The 24,623-nt window shown below is 42.3% G+C and overlaps 1 protein-coding gene across 1 annotated transcript in view; it reads left to right on the top strand.

The window, feature by feature from the left end:
• Window positions 1-22,544, top strand: part of grk3 (G protein-coupled receptor kinase 3) — a 71,572-nt gene extending 49,028 nt beyond the window's left edge. The window contains exons 12-21 of the mRNA XM_080874410.1: window positions 808-902; window positions 2,223-2,330; window positions 4,627-4,693; window positions 8,255-8,355; window positions 9,297-9,363; window positions 10,743-10,838; window positions 18,606-18,768; window positions 18,855-18,991; window positions 22,080-22,193; window positions 22,287-22,544. Coding sequence (XP_080730536.1) covers window positions 808-902; window positions 2,223-2,330; window positions 4,627-4,693; window positions 8,255-8,355; window positions 9,297-9,363; window positions 10,743-10,838; window positions 18,606-18,768; window positions 18,855-18,991; window positions 22,080-22,193; window positions 22,287-22,448 — 1,110 coding nt within the window. The 3' untranslated portion in view covers window positions 22,449-22,544. The remainder of the gene's footprint in view (window positions 1-807; window positions 903-2,222; window positions 2,331-4,626; window positions 4,694-8,254; window positions 8,356-9,296; window positions 9,364-10,742; window positions 10,839-18,605; window positions 18,769-18,854; window positions 18,992-22,079; window positions 22,194-22,286) is intronic.
• Window positions 22,545-24,623: the final 2,079 nt, after the last annotated feature.

Raw genomic sequence — 24,623 nt, 5'->3', positions numbered from 1 at the left:
CCTCTGAAAATAGTCCCTCAACATATTTGTCCAGCTTAGCTAAAACTGAAGCGACCAGCTGTTTCAGGAAATCGCTGAGTGGTTTAAAAAGGTAATGACCACATACAGCATCTGAGCGTTTTTCTACTTCCCGGGAGTCGCACAAAGCAAGAAAACACAATTTTGTACTTCATAGGATTTATTTACAATCAGAAAATTTTTTAATATCACCAGAGTTTTAATCCTTTGTTTTAAAAAATCAAAACAACCAAAACTGCAATGATTATCATTAACTGCACATCAGAACCTGTGCCATGTTCCCTTTAGATAACAGTTTGCTATTCAGGCTGTAAAAGGGGGATTCTAACTTTTTAGATAAGCATCCCTTAGTCCACTCACCCACCGCTGCACCTCCACAGCTTCACGTTTCATAGCTTCATATCAACCAATTTGTCAGCTGTCCTCTGTTTTTTCTCCGATTCCCCTGTTTGGACTGGCTGCCATCATAATGGATATATTTTGCTGGAAGTCAGGGAGCAGTTTTAGTGCTTCAGTAAACAGTGCAGTTCAATGCAAATAATACTAAGGCAGCGTTGGACAGAAAGAAAGAGAGTGAGCTCCAGATGTGCCAAACGGCAGAGGATAACCAGGACAGGAGGCGCTCTTACTGTCTGTATTCACACAGAATCTCTGCTAGGGAACGGAAATTGTAACTTAAGTCTTGAATTAGTTAGCTCTCCAACATTGTATCCTATGCTTTATCGTGTTATCTCTCACATTCTCCATCACCCTCTCCATCACTCTGCCTATGTGTATGTCCTCCCTCAGCCAGCTAATATCCTGTTGGATGAACACGGTCATGTTCGTATCTCTGACCTCGGCTTGGCCTGCGACTTTTCCAAGAAGAAGCCCCACGCCAGCGTGTAAGTTCATCTGAGTTTAACTCTGCACAGCATTTACGTGTCTTGGGGTAGGTGGGTGGGCTGGCTCATAAATGTAAATAAATCTATATTAATATGAAATACAGCTGGCGCTGCTCGGGGTTCTCTCTGAACATCTCTCGCAGTGATTACATTTTAAATGGGTTGGACTATCTCAGCTCGCTGCACTTTGACAAGTGGAGAGGATTGTGCCGACCTGATGGATCATGCATTAAAGGGCAAATAAAAAGAGTCTGTGGTGAAGTTCCCAAGAACGGAGCTGTATTAAGTTACTGTTAATGCAAGTCAAACATTTCCTGCTGCTGCAGCTTCACATTAAAAGCTTTTTAAGTGGTGAAACACATTTTAATTGAATATGAAGTAACCACAGGAAATGCATTGTGTTGCTGCGTACTCTGCTGATTAATGTGCTCCTCGGAGATTGTTAGTGAGCAAAAAGACAGCACTGTAATGTCTCGGGCAGCGAGTTGTCAGAAAGAGATGCTGAGGAGGACAAACATCCCACTGCAACTTCTTGTCCATCCAGTCAGCGATGTGGGTTGAAATGATGTCTTCATATTGGTTGGGTGAGTGGTGATATATGATACACCACTATTACATGAAGTGTTCTTCAGTAAATCAGCGCTAACTAATCAGTTGCAATTCAAAGATCATTTTTCTGCCCATGATTGTGGTGCCTTTAAAGCTTTGTGTGTCAGGTCCACAAACATAGCGGTGGACTGCTGTCCATCACACGTTGACATTTTAAGTAGCTGTGCAGGACTGGCAGCGTGCTCCTCAGTTGAGATGGAGACTGGCAGCAAAGCTTGAGTGATTGATCCCTAATACGTCAATGAATTGCTTCGCCCTGCATGGATCATAATGTGGAGCTCAGTGAGCTCGCAGCAGACATTCAGCATCTTTTCATTACAGTTATTATCACTAATATTTTTAACTGTCTACTTGTTCATTGTTGGCGAATATTCTTTCTTGGATTCATTTGAATATTTTCAGACATGTTATCTTGGGCTCTGTTCATTGTTATTTTACATGATTGATGCTCCATTTATGCTGATGTTTATAGCTCTACTCTCCTGCAAACGATGAAAGCTAAACACAAGGGCCTACATTGGGTTCAGTTTCAGTAAAATGAATTTCTGCAAAGAGGTGTAATGAATTGGTACTTCATAACTAGATTTAAAAAATAGAATAAAAAGAATAAGCCCAGAAGGGCTGACTGTCCTGAACATCTGTATAATAATTATTGAGAGAAATACCAATTTCCTGCATTCATTGTTTTGACGTGTGCTGTGCTTGTTGCAGTGGCACTCATGGCTACATGGCTCCAGAGGTTCTTCAGAAGGGGACGGCATACGACAGCAGTGCCGACTGGTTCTCCTTAGGCTGCATGCTCTTCAAACTCCTCCGAGGGTAACCACTCAGGCTTTACTTGTTCCTCTCAGCTCATCTATCCCCCTTGCTGCACTGTCCTGACTTCCTGTCAGCTTTCAGCCTGCTCTGCCACTCTCAGTAAACTCTTCGAATCTGCTCGCTCGCCTTTCTCGGCATCTCTCACCAGCCTGCTTTCTATTTGGTGTGTGATTGATCTTGTTTGTGTGCAAGCGTGTGTGTGTGTTTGTTTGATCTGGAGTGTGTAAATGCCAGAGGTCTGGGTACAGTAGGTCAGAAATCCGGTAAAAGCAGTTGTGTGTGTGTGTGCGTGCGTGTGTGTGTGGGGGGGGTGTTGGGCGGGTTTGCTTATCCTGAGTGAGCAAAAGAGAAGAGCAAGTGTGACGTGAATCCATTGATGTTCAGATCCATGTGTTTGAACACTTTAAAGAGGAAGAGTGTGCAGGCCTTTGGTCAAAGGTTGTCTGCGTCTTTCAACACTAGAGTCCAAATTCTCAGAGCTGGATGAGATTTCTTTTTCTTTCTTTCTTTTTTTTTTTTTGGAAACCACTTAAAGCAAGATGTGGTCAGTATCATTGTTTTCTTCTTTTTACACACACATATACACTGTCTCACACAAGTGAGTACACCCCTCAAAATTTTGTAAATATTTTGTTATATCTTTTCATGGGACAACATCGAAGATATGACACTTTGATACAATGTAAAGAAGTCAGTGTACAGCTTGCTGCCCCCTCTAAGTAACTCAATACACAGCCATTATTGCAACAAAAGTGGGTATATATACATATATATGTGTCTATATCTCTACCTGTCTGTCTGTCTAGACATGTCCATACACATATCTAGATATAGGCATATATATGTATATACATATACAACCCCCCCCCCCCCCCCCCCCCCCCCCCCAAAATATCACTCCATCAATTAGTGAACAGTCTCTGAAATAATAATTTTCATCCTGTTCCATGCCCATATTTAATTTGACACACTACAGGGTTTTGGCTAAGAAGACTGGCTTCAGGCTTAATAGACGTTCTTTTGCATATTTTTGTATTTTTTCCACACTGTTGACGATGTGTTACCTCTCTAGTGTTATCTCTTTCTGAGCAGCTGATACATTTTCGTTCTTGGCTTTACTCATCCGGACATCCTGGCTTCTGAGAAATTTTTTTTTTTTCTTTCACCAACGCACCACTACCTTTTTTTGAGGGAGTGGGGAACATGTTGACTGTGATTGGTTGTTGCGACGGCGTTACGCCAAATCTACGTACTGACTGATAGGCCAGATATGCTGATCGAATTTTAAAATCTTGGTTTATGGTTGTCATCGACAACCGTAAACTATAAACCAGGTGCTTCAAGAGCATGGAGTGTCTGGCCTATTGGTACAGGCCATTCAATCCTTATACAACCACTGCTGGAGCTTGGTCTGCATAAGTTGACATGGAGTTTCGGGCATGTCTCACCAGGAAGAGACCCAGGACACGCTGGAGCGATTATATCTCTCGACCAGCCTGGGAACGTCTTAGTGTCCTCCAGAAAGGCTGGATGAGGTGGCCAGGGAGAGGGAGGTCTGGGCTTCTCTGCTTAGGCTGCTAGCTGTAGCTTACTTACTGCTGCACTTGTTTCATAACTTTAGCAGCGAGCAAGCCAGCTTACCAGCCAGAAGGGTTAAAGAACTTAACTAGCTGACTTGACACAGTATGCTGCTAGTAGGGATAAGCATTGAAGCTAGCAGAGAAGCTAACATTAGCCAGAAGAAAGCAATCTAAATAAAGTTCTCTCCAGATCCGGTGCCCTGCCTGCACCCCCCAAGTCAATATAAGTGACAATTTATTTATTTATTTATTTTTTTTAGTCACTGCCTCTGTTCTAATTGAAGCTAATGTGTTCCTAACCTTTTAATCCAGTCCTTTGACTCGTGAACTGTGTGAAAGGATGGATACTATTTTTGCAGTATGCACTAACCTGTGCCACATTAGAATGCTTAAACTAAAATATGGTTCGTCATGAATCTTAATTCAGTCTGATAGTGCCAGTTGGATAGATGGTGTAGGACGTCCGGCTGTTAAAGCATTAAAAAACTCCTACTTTCTTCAGTGTTCTTTCCACACCAGCTGCACAAACACTCATTAACATCTACCAAGTCAGCATTTGAAGCTGCAGGTGTGTTGGCAGCGTCTGTGTAATTTACCTGAGGGAGTTTTTTGTTCTTGCTTCCAAACACCTCTTTTCTCACTCCATCCATCTCCACTTCTGCTGTTCCTAGTCATCGACAGTGTCACCATCTCGCTCTCTGTCTCTTCTGTTTTAGGCACAGTCCCTTCAGACAGCACAAGACCAAAGACAAACATGAGATCGACCGCATGACGCTCACCATGGTAAGATACATCCACACTACATGAGAGAAGATGCATGGGTGTCTGTGTGTAAACACATCTCAAAGCACACACAGGGGATTGTGTGTGTGTGTGTGTGTGTGTGTGTGTGTGTGTGTGTCTCTTTGCTTTACCCTAAGCACCTAGGTTTGGCCTGTTTGGCTTACAGTAATTCCAAATGTGTACACACTTTTTTTATATATATATATATATATATATATATATATATATATATATGCGCACGTACTGTACTGTGAAAAAACAGCCTGAGCAGAATCTGTTGCTAGTCTTTCCTGCACATCTTTGACAGGGTTGTATGTAAGTTTTGGGATCAGCTTTTAGTGTCTTTGCCTGTTGACCTTGCTTTTTTGTAGGTGTGCAGATAGAAATGGGAGCAGTATCCACTGTCACTCTTCCACTGGGAGCAAAGCTTGTAAAATAGCTCACTGTTTACAGGAACACAGCTGGATGAGCGAAAGTAGCCATTAGCTTGATCATTGTTTGCTGTGGGTTCAAACTTGTACACAGATCAAGTCCCTCTAAAACAAAATCATTCCACTGTGTGACTAAATGAAAATGTAACTCTTTTTAATTAGTACCTAATTGACTCAGTTTTGGTTGTTTTGAGTACCACATAATGTACCTGGGGTCGTTGTATGCGACACAAACACAACGACAATGGAGGATGTCGAGTCAGTGGTGTACCTGCTGCTAAGTCTGTTGCTTTGTGTCAGACTCATGGACCGCTGTATTGGTTTGTGTGCGGCCGTTTCCCTCGTTGCCAGGTTTCAAAATCGGCAGTTTTGATTTTCATGAAGTAGTTGCTCTGTTGGAACCTAGGCCGAGCGGGTACTGAAAAAGTACTCGGTACCAGGTACTTTGGCACCATACACCATACACCATTTTGGCCAAAATTTTAATAATAATAATAATGTATACTTTATTGATCCCTGTGGGGAAATTCCTCTCTGCATTTAACCCATTCACTCAGTGAAGCAGTGTTGATGTGTTGTATTGAAGAGATAACAACTGAGTTGAAGTAGGGCTGGGATGGATTTAAGTGTAATACTACGTTTGCATTGTGGGTCTATGAAACTCTCCTTAACAAAGCCTTTGAGGAAAACAAAAAGCACACATCCAGAAACAGAATGACACACCCACTGTTAATACACTGCCCCCTGGTGGTGAAAGTTCAACTCTGCACTGGGTAACTGCACCAAGCATCTATAAGGTTTGCTAGATGGGGTTGATGAGGCAACATTGCACAATTAACTATTATTACACAAAGTAGCTTAGAAGGACTGGAGTCTACTCTGAGTGTCTGTCTGAGAAATTTGATGCTGAGCGTGTGGGATGGATGGTGTCTGCTGAGCCCACCCACGACATGTCTGCTTTACCCTCCTCACATCCACACCAGACTCGTGCAAAGGCGACATATCATGTTAGAGTGCAGGCAGGTTCATCGTGACAAAGCACAATGTGAATGTTCACCACAGCCTGACACTCATCTCTCTGCCTGCCAGCTGCAGCAGCTGTCCATCACAGGGGAGTGGAGCCAGAGATCTGGCTCTGTTTGTGTGTTTTGTCAGGACATGAAACAGTTGAATTGTGACGGTGCTCCATCCCTCACATACACTGAGCATGCCTGCTAAACAGTGAAAGTATGATCTTTCATATCATAATAAATCCAGATTAGGATTTTAATCCAGCCACTTAATCTGGTTTTATCCTCTTAATCCTTGTCTGGGTGTGTATCTGTGTTTCAGAAAGGGGCTGGGAGAGGAGGAGGATTGCGATTCATCCATGAACAGACTAAAAATACTGCTTTATATGCCCCAGTGTTTATTAAACGTGATGAATGGTTTCATTACATAAACATGAAGGATGGAGAGCACAGTGAAAAGGCTGAGAGCTGAGCAGCCAAGACAGGAAGAGATGAATGGAGCAGATCTCAGTAGATGGCATGTCTGAACTTTGAAACACCTCCATGAAGCAACTGAGCAAAAAAATCCAAGGGTGGAGGCTAACTTGGGTTGTAGCAGGGGGCTGTATGAAGAGAAATGGGCAGGTGCTAAAACGGCTGTTGACTTATCCCACTTATCAACCCTGTCTGTCCGGTGAAGGGCAAAGAAAAGAGAGTATGAATTACACTCTGCCTTCAGATGAGACTAGAAGAAGAAGAAGGACACTTGAGTCATTGAGCTTTCCAGACTTTTAGAGGAAAATGAAGGGTGGTTAAAAATAAAACTTCAAATTTGAGTTTGCTTTTAAGGGAAGGCTGTGCTATACTGTGGGGAGAAAAAGTGAGGTATAACCGCATGCCACACTTTCTGGATGCTGCTCGGCTCCGTTTTTTCACCTTTTTGGGGGCAGAACCTGCAGGGACGCGTTTCATGTGTAGAGTCCCAAAAGCTAGTTGGAAGAGATTCTTGGAGCAAAAGACACTAACTCGTCTGCAGGTTTCATTTCAAGCTGAACTTTGTCTGGTGTTAAACATCAACTGATACAGCTATTACAAATATTGTGAATGTAGGAAAAGCCTTTTAGTATTCACATCATTTCATTAGTTTGTTTTACTGAACTCTTCTAACAACTGTAACTGCCTAAAGTTCTGAAAGTTCATTTTTGGTGATTTTAATTGGTAAATGTTCTGTATTTGTATAGCGCTTTTCTAGTCCCTAAGGACCCCAAAGCGCTTTACACGTCCAGTCATCCACCCATACATAGTTTAACCAAATTGACACAACCAGTGCAGATGTACACGTAGTTAAGATACTGCAGAATTATCAGCAGCACGTATTAAAAGATGTGAGAGAATGGAGTCGTGATCATGATGAGTACATGCAAACTTCTGACCACAGCTGTATAATTGCTGATCTAGTTGTTAACACATTTGCCCTGCACACAAAAAAGGCTTCTTTGTTTCTGGGAGCAGACCCAGCCTCGGGGGGTCACTACTGAGTATACTCCTACTGCCTAGATTGTTTTTTGTTTTTTTTTGGGTTTTTTTGTTGTTGTTGTTGAAAAGTTTGTGAAGGTGGACCATAACAGCCGTTACTTTGGTGACTGGTGTTTAACTTTTGTTTTTAGTGGCCTCAGCTGTAATGGTATATACACTTATTCCATTTTTATTTACTCTTTTCAAAGAAACCTTAAGAACTCTTTCACCTCTTTATCAGGTCATCAGCTGAACATGTAGTCAGTGCAAACGTGACATAAAAATATTACATCAGTAAGATCAGTGAGGTGAAAAGGTACTGCTTCAGTAAGTTGTACTTTTTTCATAATGCCTTATTGATATGTATTGGCTGTACCAATTACTCTGACCATTCTATCTACACGTACTCTGTCCTCCATAGATGCAGAGGTGCTGGCCCTGAGTTTGTTGCTTTTATATCAGCTATCTAAGCCTGTCTGTAATCAGAGGAGTTTGGATGTTATTTTATTTTTAAGCAAAGTGTTCACTGCAAAGTTCACTACTCAGTTCAAACATCTCACTCTCATTCCCTCCTCTTCCCTTCCTTCCTCCCTTCCTTCTTTCCTTCCTCTCTGTTACACCCGCAGAATGTGGAGCTGCCAGACTCTTTCACTGCAGAGCTCAAAGATCTTCTGGAGGGGCTGCTGCAGAGAGATGTATCCAAGAGGCTCGGCTGCCAGGGCCGTGGGTATGATATGCACGCACCGCACACACTTATTTTCATATTTTAGTGAGGACCTCTAAGGGTACGTTCACACTGCAGGCGAAAGCACATCAAATCCAACTTTTTTGACCCATATCCGATCATGGTATGACAGTGTGAACAGCACAAATCCGATATTTTCAAATCCGACCTGGGTCACTTTTGTATGTGGTACTGAATCCGATACATATCTGATGTTTTAGTGTGTGACGTCTTCTTTTGCACATACGAGCCGCTTTGAGGGTTCACACTAGAGCGCGTTTGCTGTCACATTTCATTTGTAGTGTGAACAAGCAGACAAAAAAATTGGATTTGATCAAAAAATCAGAATTGAGCATTAAGATCTGCAGTGTGAGCGTAACCTAATTGACATAATGCCGCTTACCCTAGCCAATAAAAATGAATGCCTAAACCTAACCATAAACTAATTGTAACTAAAACCACATTTTGAGCCTCAAAAAGGCCTTCAGACACATGGGGATGGGCACTTTGTCCCCATAAGTGACTGTTGGTCCCCACAAGTACACACAGGCTAAATTTCACATTAACCTCTGTCATGTATCAGTGTTTACATACACAGGCATGCAGATGAATACATCAGTTAGACAAATTTTGCTAAATGTGCTCATTAAGTCTGATAACACTGGGTGGTGTAGTTTGCAGTCCGCTGGAGACAAATGGTGGTGGACATGAAGTGGACTAATAGAAGCGGAGTTCATAACTAATTTGATCATTGCTGTCATTTTGCATCAGCTTATAATTAAAGCCAAGGGATGGATCTTTGTCTGCTTGGGGTTAAATGGCAGAATTGTGTGCGTTTGTCAGAGGGCTGTATTATGGCAAACAGTGCCACCTAGTGTGGATATGAGAAATAACACTGTTTTGTGTGTGTGTGTGTGCGTGTGTGTGTGTGTGTGTGCACGCAGAGCCTCTGAGGTGAAGGAGCATCAGTTTTTCAAAGGCATTGACTGGCAGCAAGTTTACCTCCAGAAGGTAAGTGAGGTTCACTTCTGTTGTGAATCTGCTTTATTCTTTGTTCTCTCAGGATTTCTTGCCTGGAAGCTTATAAGTCTGGTTTCCATGATGAAGCTAATTAATGTACAGTGTTTGATCAGACAGCGATCACAAGGTATCCAACTCTGATCTATACTATTATAATGCAGGAGAGGTCATCAGCAGGTCTTCAGAGCTATGCTGACAAAAGCTGCAGTAGCTGCTGGTTATGTACATTTATAATTGTTGCTGTCATGATTAGCAAAGAAAAAAAAACTGACAAGTTGAGCCCACTTTGAATATGACATTATATCCACAAGTCTGATACTGATACTCAGTATCAGATGAGGCACAACTATTCATGCGATAAATTAATGAGTTTTGTGAGGTTCTTCAACAGCAGAAGAGTCTAGCTCAGGGGTGGGCAATCTCAGTCCACGAGGGCCGGTGTCCCTGCAGGTTTTAGATGTGTCCTCGAACCAACACAGCTGATTTAAATGGCTAAATTAGCTCCTCAACATGTCCTGAAGTTCTCCAGAGGCCTGGTAATGAACTAATGTGATTCAGGTGTGTTGACCCAAGGTGAGATCTAAAACCTGCAGGGACACCGGCCCTCGTGGACTGAGATTGCCCACCCCTGGTCTAGCTGATTCTTGCCATAGTAATGAGTCTGTGACGTCTGTTTCTGTCTATCAGCCTCACATCTCTACAGTAATTATTTCATTCACAGCCTTACAGCAGGTTTTACTCGCCTCACCTGTTGACGAGTCATATTGTCTCCAAGGCCACAAACTTATCTGTTTTTGCCCCCAGTTCACATACTATAACTGGCCACATTAATTGTTGCTCTGCTTTTGCCATCCAGTTCACTAAAAAACTACGACTTATTGGCATCCATTGCTGGGCCAATGTTTACTTAGGAGTTAGCAGTTAGCAGGCAGTGCTAACTTCAGTGGGTAGGCTTTCAAATCAGTGTGAACAACCAGACCGAAAAAAAAAAGTGGATTTGATCAAAAAATTGGAATTGAGCATTAAGACCTGCAGTGTGACCTTAGCCTTAGTGACCCTTTGACTTAGGGTCAAAGAGCAGAGTCTTTGTTAGGGTTAATATATCATTCAAACTGAAAGCCACATAAAATCTTGGAGTTTTGCCTCCAATCAGGTAAACTAATGGAGGCTAACTAACTGACTAACTCTGAATTGGACTACATTAGTCCATGCCAATTACTGTTGCTATGGTTACCTTGAGGGAAGAACTACTACAGGACTGTTGCTTTGCTAACACTCCTGTTTTGCTTTTATCGTCCTCTCACTTGTTACACGTTTTGCCTCATCTTCTGAAATCCATGTGTCTGTTCTCCCCTTCTTCCTCTGTCCAGTACTCTCCTCCTTTAATCCCTCCAAGGGGAGAGGTGAATGCTGCAGATGCTTTTGACATTGGATCTTTTGATGAAGAGGACACCAAGGGCATCAAGGTAAAACAATCTTACACTTCCATCTCCTCTGTTTATTTTAATTCAATTTAGTTTTATTTATATAGCACCAAACCACAACAACAGTCACCTCAAGGTGTTTAATATTGTAAGGTAGACCCTACAATAATACATACAGAGAAAAACCCAACAATTATATGACTCCCTATGAACAAGCACTTTTGCAACAGTGTGAAGGAAAAACTTTTAACAGGAAGAAATCTCCAGCAGAACTAGGCTGAGGGAGGGGCGGCCATCTGCTCAACCGGTTGGGGAGAGAGAAGGAAGACAGAGATTAATAACAAGTAATGATTCTATGCAGAGGGGTCTATTAACACATGAGTGAGTGAGAAAGGTGACTGAAGAGGAAATACTCAATGCACCATGGGAATTCCCCAGCAGCCTACACTTATTGCAGCATAACAAAGGGAAGTTTAAGGGTCACCTAATCCAGCCAAAAGGAAGTTTTTATGCCTAATCCTAAAAGCAGAGATAGTGTCTGTCTCCCAAATCGAAACTGGAAGCTGGTTCCATAGAAGAAGGACCTGGAAACTGAAGGGTCTGCCTCCAATTCTACTTTTAAATACTCTAGGAACCACAAGTAAGCCTGCAGTGCGAGAGTGAAGTGCTTCTCAGGGAGTTTTTAGGACATCCTGATAATAACGAATTACAGTCGTCCAGCCTAGAAGTAATAAATGCATGAACTAGTTTTTCAGCGTCACTCTGAGACAGGATATTTCTAATTGTAGAGATGTTGCGCAATTTCTAATTGGTCTTGTCTTGTAGCACCTTGGTTCCTGGAGGAACGTTGTTTCGCCTCACTGTGTATTTTTAAACTGTATATGGTTGAAGTGACAATAAAGTTGAACTTGAACTTGAAATGAAAGAAAAGCAGTCCTATATATTTGCTTTATATGTGCACTGAAGGACATATCCTGGTCAAAAATGATTCCAAGGTTCCTCACAGTGTTACTGGAGGCCAAGGTAATGCCATCAGAGTAAGAATCTGGTTAGATACCATATTTCCAGGAATTTTAGGGCTGAGTACAGTAACCTCAGTTTTATTGGAATATAGAAGCAGAAAATTAGAGGTCGTCCAGGTATTTATGTCTTTAAGACATTTCTGCAGTTTAACTAATTGGTGTGTGTTATCTTTCTTAATGGATGGATAAAGTTGGGTGTTATCTTCATAGCAGTGAATATGTATGCTATGCCTTCTGATGATAATGCCTGAGGGAAGCTAGTTAACGTTACAGGGATGGTTGGCTCAACAGTGCTCTGACTTTTTGCCAGCCCGGCTACAGTGCTGAAGAGAAACCTGGGGTTGTTCTTATTTTCTTCAGTGTTCAATAGGGCTGCTCAATTAATCGAATTTTAATCACGATTACGATCTGGGCTTTCAACGATCATTAAAAATGACTGAGCCGATTATTAGCCCCTCCCTCGTGCTTTACTCTCGCGCTGCTCCGTGTGGCAAATCCAGCACACCTCTCTGCATTTCGAACACGTTTCACAACAATTAAGAACAGCCAGTGTTGCCAACTTAGCGACTTTGTCGCTATATTTAGCGAGTTTTCAGACCCCCTTAGCGACTTTTTTTTTCTAAAAAGCGACTAGCGACAAATCTGGCGACTTTTTCTGGTATTATTGGAGACTTATTTATGACGACTTTTTGACGTGAAAACGCGTATCGCTCTTACTCTCAACAAGCAGCGGGTGCTGCCGTGGGCACCTCACCCGTGCCAAAGCTCTCCCAGGCGGAGGATAGTCCTCCCCCGCTGTTATCAGGGCAGGAGATGTTCACACCTATGCGTCCAAAGGGCAAATGAATCGCGCAGGAGTGAAGCCGCTGCTCCCGCACTGACTGTAACGCAGTCAGTTCTTCTTTTACTGTTATGCTGTTTTGTGGATCACAAGGTTTAAAACTACTTATAAACAAACACTCTCACACACAAAGTAACTCCACCAGAGCGCCAATTTCGGGTCACTTTTGCCAGTCCAGGCCCGGATAAAGGAGCAGGGTTGGAACTGTGACATTAAAAAACAATAATTGCTAAAAGAAATTTAATTTGTAGTTCTAAATAAATTCTAACTGCATTTAGGACGTTTTTCACTCACTTTATGTCTCTTCCACGATGTTATTTCTCTCTCCAACAACGTAGGTTACAATTACATTAGCATGACCAATTATACAAATTAGGCGATGACGTCATTTGGCGACTTCTAGCGACTTTTAGGACAGCCAATAGCGATTTTCCTTACTGAGGAGTTGGCAACACGGAGAGCAGCGGTCCCCAACCTTTTTTGCGCCACGGACCGGTTTATGCCCGACAATATTTTCATGGACCGGCCTTTAAGGTGTCGCGGATAAATACAACAAAATAAAACTAGTACTGGTACCGAAAAAAAGAAAATTTATTCATAACACACGTGAAAAGACCAAGGAAAACTGAGTAAACGATAACAAAATAACGCTGAAAACCGATAAAAACCCTGAAAACCATACATTTTACACCTGAGCCTCAACTCTCGCGGCCCGGTACCAAACGACTCACGGACCGGTAACGGTCCGAGGCCCGGGGGTTGGGGACCGCTGATTAAGAGTTAAGTAAGTAAGTAAAGTAAAATTTTATTTATATAGCACATTTCTAGATAAGGGATCACAAAGTGCTTTACAAGGTATAGACACAGATTAAAAAGACGAAGTACAATCAAAAGTTAACAAAATGCAATTTTAAAAAGATGTGTTTTTAGCTGTTTTTTAAAAGTAATCAGTGAATCAGCAGATCTTAAGTTCTGAGGAAGAGAATTCCACAGTCTGGCGGCCACAGTAGCAAAAGCTCGATCACCCCTAGTTTTCAGTCTCGTATACTTAATAACAAGTAGGCCCTGACCACAAGACCTCAGAGACCTACTAGGGGCATAGGGCTGTAAGAGTTCAATGATGTATGATGGTGCTTGTTCTTGAAGAGCCTTAAATGTGAGAACCAGAATCTTAAAGTGGACTCTGAATTCGACAGGGAGCCAGTGTAACTGTATAAGCAGCGGTGTTATATGTGAGTATTTCGATGTTTTCGTCAGAAGCCTTGCTGCAGCATTTTGGACAGTCTGCAGACGCTCCAGGGAACTCTTGTTTAGACATGTAAACAGTGAATTGCAATAGTCCAGTCGTGATGAAATAAAAGCATGAATAACAATCTCCAGTTCAGTATGAGCTATTATGGGGCTCAATTTAGAAATATTTCTTAAATGATAAAAGCAAGACCGAACCAGAGATTTGACGTGAGTATCCAATGTAAGAGCAGGATCGAAGGTTATCCCTAGGTTCCTGATAGATGGTTTCACAAACGTTGAAAGGGGACCAAGAGCATTCATTATGCTGGGTACATGTCTGTCTGGAGCACATAACAGGACTTCAGTTTTATTTTCATTTAGTTGGAGGAAATTGTCGGCCATCCAACCTTTGATGGTTTCCAAACACACATTTAAAATCCGCAGTTTAGAAGCATCTTCAGGTTTAAAAGATGGACCCGAGGGAAGCTCGGAAAGCTAAGCAGAAGTTATTTGGAGAGGAGAGTGACTGCCGTTGGTTGAAAAGAGAGGTAAAAAAAAACCCCTTCAATGGTGTGGAAACATTATGGGTTCGAGGAGTCAGACGTGGATCAAGTAGACATAGTGTGTAAACTTTGCTACGGTGTCGTAGCTGCACCACAGAGCAACACTGCAAAGTTCACTAAACAGATGTTTACATTTTTCATTTATTTTTTATATTGCAAACATTTGCACTGTTATCAGTATTTGCACACTATTTTATGACAATCTTTAAAGTCATTATTCAATACATTGTTATTGTTAAATAAATATCGTCAAATAATCGAGATCTCAATTTCAGTGAAAATAATCGTGATTATTATTTTTGCCATAATCGAGCAGCCCTAGTGTTCAATAGTAAGATGTTCTAGCTTCACTTTTTTTTTTTTTTTTTTTTTTCTTCTTTTTTTATAAAGCAGAAAACTATTTTTCCAGGTTAAATTATGATCTTCTAAATTTGTGATAGGGCATTTCCTCTCCAGCTTACGAGTTATCTGCTTTTAGGGTGAATGTTTGAGTGTTATCCCAGGGAGTCAAGTACTTCTGATTTGAGGCTCTATTTTTCACAGGAGCTACAGTATCCAGTGCCATACTCACTCATATAGTGAGGAGGTAAAATTATTAACAAGATAATCGACCTCTGTTGGAGTAGTGTTCAGATAGCTGCTCTGCTCTGTGCTGGTACAGGGCATTGAAGATGATAACAGCACATGAATTATATTCTTAAACTTAGGTAGGTCTTTCAGAAAGACATTTACTGTGATGAAATCTACTCCACACTGCTGTGTAATCGATTATTGTAAGTCTAAATGTTTTTTGGAAATGATCAGACGGGAGAGGGTTTTCAGGAAACACTGTTAAATGTTCATTTTCTATGCCATATGTTAAAAACAAGATCTAGAGTGTGATTAAAGTGGTGGGTGGGTTCTTTTACATTTTGAGAGAAGCCAATTGAGTCTAATAACAGATTAAATGCCATGTTGAGGCTGTCATTTTTAGCATCTACATGGATGTTAAAATCACCCACAATAATTATTTTATCTGAGCTGAGCACTAAATCATATAAGAAGTCTGAGAAATCAGACAGCTTCACTGTGTCCTACCCACTGGCTTTTATTTTGTTTTTTTCCCCATTTCAGTAATTGCGTTATTAGTGGATAATCCACTTGCTGCTGTTCTTAAAGTGCAGTCACAGTTTACCAGCCATCCACACGTTACATGTTACACCCTGTACTCAGAGCAGCTTCAGCTTTACTTTGTTAGATTACATTTTGTGACAGTAGTCCTCGTTCTGCAATGAAAACGTTCTGCCAGTGCACCCAAACAGCAGAACCAAACAATGACTGCTGTTTGTCACATGTACTTGTTTATTAAAATGTTGGCAGAGGAGTGCCTTATAAATTTCGCACACGTTCTTCCTTTAACACACAGACATGTAATAAATCTGTGGAAAACACGGCTTTATTTGTTAAGCTAGGTAGGCTTTTAACCATAATCTCACAGACATTAGATGTTCTTTGTCCCATGATGTTTATGTTTCAATTCCCTTCATGTTAGATTACCAGAGATGTGACACCATGTGTGCAGTGGGCTGCTGTGTTCAGCGATGTGCTGGTTTCTAGTCATACAAAGTGTGGTGCAGAGAGAGTCAGACAGCAGCTGTATTTTTCTGTAACGTGGAAAGTTCACCAGGGCAAAGAAGAGCTGATCAGAATGAAACTTCTTACTAAAATTACTAAATATTTTTCCAGGAAATGAAATTCCCAAGAGCTGTAGTGCATGTTCACAGCAGGGCTGCAGCCCGAGAGGTTTAAATAAATTAGCCACTTGATACAGCTCAGTGGCATCTCTGCTTCCTGATTTGTCAGACACGCCAGCCTGCTTGCAGCTGCAGGTTTTTAAACATGCAGGCTTAGAATACTCCATCTTATGCAGGCTTATTTAAGTATACTTATTAAAGCATACTTAAATAAGCATAGACTGGTGGTAACTTGGACATGAACTAATTAGATTTTTGTGCGCCAGAGTTAAAGGTCAAGGGGAATCTTACTTAACAAGCACATTAATTATCGCTTTTTTCCACAAATGTCCAAGTCATTATATTTTGTGTTGAGTGTGTGTCAACTTAGAGTGTGATGTCATGTTGTGCAAAAGCATGTTTCTAGCCATAATTCATCACCGTATCTCAGGAGTGGAAGGTGAAAAAGATGTTCAGTGATCTCTCAACCATGATTTCAGACTGTGGTGGAAGAAAGCACATAGAGAAAGTGAGTTTGTAGAAAGGGTTCATAGAAAGCTGCTGTATAACATTAGCACCAGTCTCCTGGTTGCTCTGCAGCAGCAGTTTCCTCTTTCATTAACATTAATGTTGCTGCAGTTAACATTTATTTGTTCTCTGTTGCTCCAGCGCACAGAAATGAAACACAGGAGCGTTTGTTTGCATTTCCCAGATGGAGTTGGTCTTTAACGGGGGACTAATCATCATCATCATCATCATCGTTTATTTATATAGCACTTTAAAAACACACAAGGCTGACCAAAGTGCTGAACAATAGAAACACGATAGATACCATAAGAATAATAAATACGATAAAATAATAAACATAGCGAAAACAATAAAATATAAGTAAATACAAGTCAGTCAACCACTGAATCAAAAGCCAGTGAATAAAAATGCGTTTTCAATCTGGATTTATAAACCAGCACTGATGTAGATTGCCTAATGTGAAGAGGAAGATTATTCCAAAGCTTAGGAGCCACAATAGACTAATATTCAAAACAACTGCCAGATAGTAAAGATTGGAGCATTAACACACCAAGGAAGGTGTGTAGCCCCAGTCCACCCTGGTGTGAGCAGATAGATTACTGCAGTATGATTGATTTAAATAGGTTAGAGATATTCTGTAACACAATACAGTTGTACAGACTTAAGCCTCCAGGATCTCCGACATGGTAGGATTTATTGCAGGCCATTTATATTAGACTGCTTAGTATTGGCTGTGTATCAAATGATCTGCCAGCAGAATGTAGATAAGTAAGAAATCCATTTCTAAAGACTTCATTTTAGTAAAAAAACAAAGAAGAAAATGTCAGATCCCAGCAGATTTAAGACACCTGTTTGGCATTGGACATGTGGCAGTAGGTGGAATATTTTACTATCGATGATGTAATGTTTCCAGATGTTGTTGCAAAGAACAGTGAACTAGACTATTTAAAGGACTGTTTAAGCATTTTGGAAAGCTGATTTTTATTTATTTTTTTTGTCCCCAGACAGAAAGCTAGGCCTCAGATTTCCCTAAGAGCAGGAGGAAAGATTTAAAGCACAATACTCTGAGACAGAATAGGGCTTAGCTTACGGTGACCATGTGCTGTAAAACACAGCACAATGTCAGAAAAGGCAGCAGCATTTAGGGCCAGTGTTTGGTTCATTGTTTTTTCCTGTGAGTGGATGTTTCACACGGTCGGGTCTGTCTCTGGTGACAGGTCAGTGTCATTTCCTCTTTCTGTGCTGCTCTTCCATTCGAAGAGGAAAGTCTGAAATCCGGAGTAGATTTCCAACTTGGAGAGTCAGAGAAGAATTGACCTCACAGCCCAAGATGGCTGCAGTTCATGTAAACATGAGTAGAAGCCTAAAACTCGTCATTTGTATTGCTGCTGTTGTGCAAACTTAACCAGGTGCCATCATTTGTACTTATATTAGAGCTATTTCTTATATTTTGTAAACTTTGCAACATATTATATTATTTAATTTAGCTCAGTCTGTTACTGCTATTCTCTTGGCGCAACTGTAACCACATAATTTCCTTAGGGATTATTAAAGGATTCTGATCACGAACGGACTGTAGCTGCAGTTTTAAGAGGAGCAGACAGGAATTGTGTATTATTGCTACATATGGATGACTGGCTCAACCTTGCTAGAGGGCCAAAAATAAAGGCAACTTTACTATTGAATGCCTTCAACTCAACTTGACAAAAGGCTGAAATCATAAAGGCACATTTTAACATCAGCTCCAAACATCATCAAACAAAAACTGAAGTCTTATATGTTTTTGATTCGATGTTTTGCACCTCAAGGCCGCTGTAGGAATTTGTCACTTAGGCTCTACGTCTTGGTATAAGCATATGTATAACTAAACATGCTGCACTCTGTCTGTGTTTGTGCCTGCGTGTGTGACTTAGCTGCTGGACAGTGACCAGGAGCTCTACAAGAACTTTCCTCTGGTCATCTCAGAGCGCTGGCAGCAGGAGGTGGCAGAGACAGTCTACGAAGCTGTCAACTTGGACACTGATAAGAATGAGGCCCGCAAGAGGGCTAAGAACAAGCAGCTGGGCCACGAGGAGGGTAATGATGATAACGGCCAAATCCGCACACAGCCCAGTACAGATATCCTGTCAGTACACCTCCTGACTGTGTGTCCCTTTGTGCAGACTATGCCTTGGGGAAGGACTGCATTATGCATGGCTACATGCTGAAGCTCGGGAACCCGTTCCTCACTCAGTGGCAGCGCCGATACTTCTATCTGTTCCCCAACCGTGTGGAGTGGAGAGGAGAGGGCGACACTCGGGTGAGTCTGCCTCACAGCATACACTGCACGTTTGTACGTCATGTGACCGCCTATCATGGGCTGAGGGCTTTCGGCTTGTTCATCATTTGGTCAGTGTGTCTGTCTGTCTGTGCTCATTCCACTCTGAAGGAGAGGTGGCTGAAACCTCTGAAAAAGCAGAGAGACTGGGTGAGTGTTACCACCAGGCTCAGGTCCCTGCTGTGTCCTCAGCACCCCTGCTGTTTAGAGTTGTAGTCTGCCTCCCCGCTTGAAATTTGGTAGTCAGTCAACTTCAGTTTTTACTCTTTGTCGATCTGGTTTTATGGTACTGCAAACGTGTCCGATCACGTGCACAATTCTAGGTGGACCACCCACCCCAAACCTGCTCCCATGCATTTCTCCACAGTCTGGACTGCACGTCACTGGAAGCAGATTATGGAAATGTCTGCTCGGTGTTGATTGGTTTACAAGTGGGCAGGGAGCAACAGGAGAGGTCACTGGGAACAGGAGAATAAGAAGAAAATTTGAAAAAACGTAAAGATCAGAACATAAAGCATTAAATGCACAGAGTGTGGCTGCAGTGTTTAACACTCAAATTCACTTCAGCTCTTTGTATGTTTGCTCTCCTCCGCGGCCGACGGACCACCAACAGCACAAGCAAGAGTAGCTCGCTGCCACCGTCTGACAACAAAGCTCACTGCAGGCCTCAGACCATCTCAGACTGCAGCTATTAGCCTAACAACACAAGTGAAGGAGCACTTGCACGGTCTTGATTGTGTTAGTGTTTCCATGAAGTACACTGCTTACTTGTGTGTAAGTGTAATGTGTGCACTGAACTATACTTTCATCAAAACTAAAGGGAAAACCCAGCTAGGCTCTATCTGAGAGACTTTAAAATAAACAAACAAACAAAAAAAAACCACACACACACTATTTGTGCTTACACTGGTGTGTTTTACATGTTAATTACCATGTGGTCATATCTCGGTGTTTTATACACAGAGCCACCTGGTAGAAACACATATGATCCTGGGACTTTTCCCCTCCTGGATGCTCTCTATTTGTTATGCTGAGGGTTTTTTGAGGCGAACATGTTTATCCAACACACCCATTTTGGTAGTTGCAGTGGTCTCCCTCCAGGAATCTGCTGACATTTGTGAGTCCTTGCATTGAGACTGTTGTTCGTTGCCTCACTTAAAAATTGTGGGGGAAAAGTAATTCGTAATGCTTAGGAGGACTTGATGGTAGGTGTGGATTTAGAAAAAAAAAATTTCCAATTCAAATTAATTTTAGCTTGAATAACGCAATATCGATTCAGTAAATCCTGAATTGATTTTTAAACATAAATATATAAATATATCCAAACTATGCTTCACATGTGATAAACATCGTCATGAATTCCCTCTTACTTTTGCCGCTTCGTTTCCACCATGATAAAATCACACTTCCTGCACAGGCCCCCCCCCCCCCCCCCCCCCCCCCCCAAGTATACTTACATTTCAAATCTCAGTTTTCTGCATTATTCACTTACTTATTACGCACCAGTCTACCATTGTGCGTTTTATCCTCATTTAGTTTGGCACAGAGACATCTGCTGTGAAGCTTACACTGTGTCAGCTTTGTTTTTATGCATAGATATAAAAATATGGATATGTACTGATCACCGATAAATGATCAGAATTATAGTATTTCTGACTGTGTGAATCAAAATTGAATTGAATCGAATCGAATCAGGACCTTCGGAATCGAATTGATTATAGAAATCAGTGACAATACCCAGCCCTACTCCATGGCACAGAACAGGGCAGTCACACCAGCTGCGGCTGTGATGCATCGACGTGTAGTAGGTAGGGCTGCCACGATTTGTCGACTAGTCACGATTATGTCGACTATCAAAATCGTCGACGACTGATTTAATAGTTGACGCGTCGTTTGAAGCTTTGTAAGATCACAAAAGACGCAGGAATAAGTGGCAGGATTTAAGAGTGTAATAACGGACTGAAACAGAAGATGGCAGCATTGCATGTACAAGGATGTCAGCTACCGTTAAACCCCGAAGAAGAAGAAGAAGCAGTTGTGTCCCAGCGCAGTTTCCAACAATGGCGGCAGCTAGTTAGTTTTAATGTTACTCTTATTATTCTTTCTGGGTCACAAAATAAACGTTTAACATATTTTCAGGCGAGAATGTAGCTGTGTAAACCTCAAATATCGGCTCAGTTTATCAGGACACCACATATTTTCAAAAGCGCTCTGACGTTTTCGGAGACATCTGTTACCCACTAGCTCGTTAGCGAGCCGGGGGCTAGGCTCACTAGCGCCGTGAGAACACCGGACTCCCCGCAAATCATTTTCAAACCCACCGCCGTCTTTCGCTACTCAGGTTAAACATGATATATGAGTGACTTAGATAACTTAAAATTATACTGTTTGGTTTTTTTTTTAGTATTTTATTTGTTCCTGAGTAAATCAGTTTGTCTGAGATTAAAGTTATAGTTTTTACACAGCTGAATAAACGTCAAGCAGACAGCTGATTATCAGAAGTGTGAGATGCTCCAGAATATACTCCAGTGTCCTGTTATATTTTAGATAGCAAGGAGTTTATTAAACTTCACCGAAACAATCTGCAAATTTCATTAAAATTTAATAAACTATCATCTTGTCTTTATTTTTAGTTAGCACAGACCTTAAACACTTAAAGCTGTAAGCTAATGATAGTTATATAAGAGCAGATGCTGCTGGTGCAATAAGCTGTAGTTTTACGTTCAATGGATGATGATCTGATTAGTCGACTAATCGCATAAATAATCGGTGACTAGTTGACTATCAAAATAATCGTTTGTGGCAGCCCTAGTAGTAGGGTTTCAGAAGGGTTTGCAGTACCAGCGTAGCTACAGCAGAAATTTAACACATAAGTCTAAATTCTCCATTACTCTTCTTCATCATGAGTTCCTCCGTGACTGTCCTAACACTCCCTGAAATCCTCTGTGCCAGTGCTTTTTAGTGCTGTAGGGGTAAGGTGTACATCTCTGCAGCAGCTGTGAGCCAGAGCCAGAAGTCTTGTTGGTGAAATCCATCTGAACACTTTGTGATCACTCAATTATCTTTGCAGCAAAACCTGCTGACGATGGAGCAGATCGTAACCGTGGAAGAAACGCAGATTAAAGACAAGAAGTGTATCCTGCTGCGCATCAAAGGAGGGAAACAGTTTGTGCTGCAGTGTGAAGTACGTCCTCTGGCTGTTGTATGCTTTAGTGCTGTAGAGGAGATGAATGAAACAAGCTGATGTCTTTTTTTTTTTTTTTGTGTATGTGCGCAGAGTGACCCAGAGTTTGTGCAGTGGAAGAAAGAGCTGACTGAGGCGTTCACGGAGGCCCAGAAACTTCTGCGTCGCGCTCCTAAAGTCATCGGGAAAGGCCGTGCTGGAGTAGTGGAGCTTTCCAAGCCCCCCCTCACACACCGCAATAGCAATGGCCTGTGAATACACAAGAGCACGCATATACATAAAAACACATGCACTCACATTGACAGACACACACACACACACACACACTGCATCCCACCTCCCACCCCCTCATCAGCTGCAAGACACCTGCCCACATCACCTCAGTGTGTGTGTGTGTGTGTGTGTGTGTGTGTGTGTGTGTGTGTGTGTGTGTGTGCGTGCGCGTGGTGCTGATGGCGCGCACACAATGACGACCAATCAAGAGTGATATAGTGATTTTTTTTTTTGATTTTTTTTTTGGGGGGGGGGGGGGGGGGGGTAAATGTGTGTGCGTTCTGGGACCCTGCCAGTCAGTAAGAGGAAGAAAGGATTTTGAACCATTGGACATTTGAAGAATCCCCGCATGAACTTCACAAGGACTAACGGCTGCTCCTCTCTCTGTTTGCCCCTCCTCAACCACCTCCCACACCACACACCTCGCTGTTGAAATCACATTAATCAGGAAGTGTCCTCCCACTCTGTGTGCTCTCAGCAGCCTGATGGACTCCTCCACAGAGCTGATGCTCAGGTCCAGAAGAGACCAGGCTACCACCGAATGTAGAAAACAAAGGCTGGTTGTCCTCATCCATCCCTCTGAAACATTCCTCCCACTGTTACTGAAGTGCAAAAAGTGCCAACATTAATATTTTACTTGAGTCACCTGAGCGCCCAGGAGGATCCGCTCTGCTGGCAGATGGCGCGCCATCCCAACCTCCCGGACCCTCACAGTGTATGTGTGGAAGGCTGTTGATCATTCCAGCGCAGGTACAGGAAGCTTCACATTGGCTCTAGTCACCACAGAGACTGAGATTCCATTGGCTGACAAACAGCAGCTGGTTGCTATGGTAGCCATGAAGATTGGTGTACATGTACTGGTAACCATGGACAACACTGTAACTATAGAGGAGCAGGAGGGAGGCAAAGACTATAAAGACAATATAAGCACCCTTTTGTCTGCGCACCGCTGTTTTACTTCAGTGTGTTAGCTTTATCGCAACTCCTCTGTCTGCCTTTACAGGATTTTGTTGGTGTGGGGTCTTTCAGAGGTGGCAAGAGAAGGGCTCTGAAAGAGCTACAGAGCTGCATTACCTCAGTTGGACTGTGCCAGTATGAGTACATCAGAATGTAAGAACCTGTTCCCAGGCAAAGCACAAGAATCAGCAGTCTGTTCCCGCTCACACATTGTCCATGCAGGGCAACAGCTTGGAGCAGTCAGCTGTTGTGGGCAGACTGTGTGTAGGGAGGAGGATGAAGACAATAAGCTGAAGCTGATTAAAGGAAAAATCCACCCTCAAATACCCCAGTTAGATGCATAGATCTTCTATATGAGCTTTCATGTTCATGCTATTTCAGGCTCTTTTTTTTTTTCTTTTTTTGGTTTTTAAGTGGTTGAAATGTTCACATTTTATCCAGTTGGTGTTAGCCTACATTTCTCCAGAGAGCAGATAAATGCAGGTTCAGAATAAACGAGAACAGAATGATCTGTGACTTATTTTCTTTAGATGTGCAGTAAAGTACTGAGCCTGCTCTGAGCCTGAGCAGGCTCCTGTCAGATTTACCACCAGGCCTCATGTTGAGGTTACACCCAGGGAATGCAAACGCATTTGTCTTTGAGAAACTCCACACGATGATGAGTCTACAGGCTCAGTCTGGACTGCACTGAACACTTAGCCGAAGTGCGGCGGCCCTCAGTTTTCTCACATTCAGTCTCAGCTACAGGTGGGCCCGATGTGAAGTTTGTCATGGCCTTTGGTCAAAACTCTGCTCATGGCCAGCCTGGCTCGTGGCATTTTGCCCACAGCTGGGCCGTACAGCCACCGCCGGTGCTGTGACTGAGCCCTTAGTCCTAGAAGCAGCCCGGATTTGGGCCAAATGTGTCTGCTGTCAGAGAGCTGCTGCACTACATCAGATCCATCACGTCAGAGGACACGGATGAGCACAACAAGTGAGCCAATTCACTGCTCTTTAAATATATGCTCAGTCTGTAGCCAGTACAGTGTTCTGATCCCCCTCACTGCCATCTGTCTACGTTCCTCAAGTAGGACCATAGCTGAGCTTAAAGAAAGCTATGTCCACGAGCATTGTCTGCGGACCTACTGCAGTGTTTCAGGGTGGACTTTTCGTCTGTCTTCTCACTGTGTTATGAGTTTTTTCCTGAATGTGACACAGTTC

The sequence above is a fragment of the Rhamphochromis sp. 'chilingali' genome (assembly GCF_963969265.1).
Source record: "Rhamphochromis sp. 'chilingali' genome assembly, chromosome: 2".
In the NCBI taxonomy this organism is placed as follows: domain Eukaryota; kingdom Metazoa; phylum Chordata; class Actinopteri; order Cichliformes; family Cichlidae; genus Rhamphochromis; species Rhamphochromis sp. 'chilingali'.
Note: the sequence above shows the minus strand (reverse complement) of the source record. Positions and strands in the feature narration are given on the sequence as shown.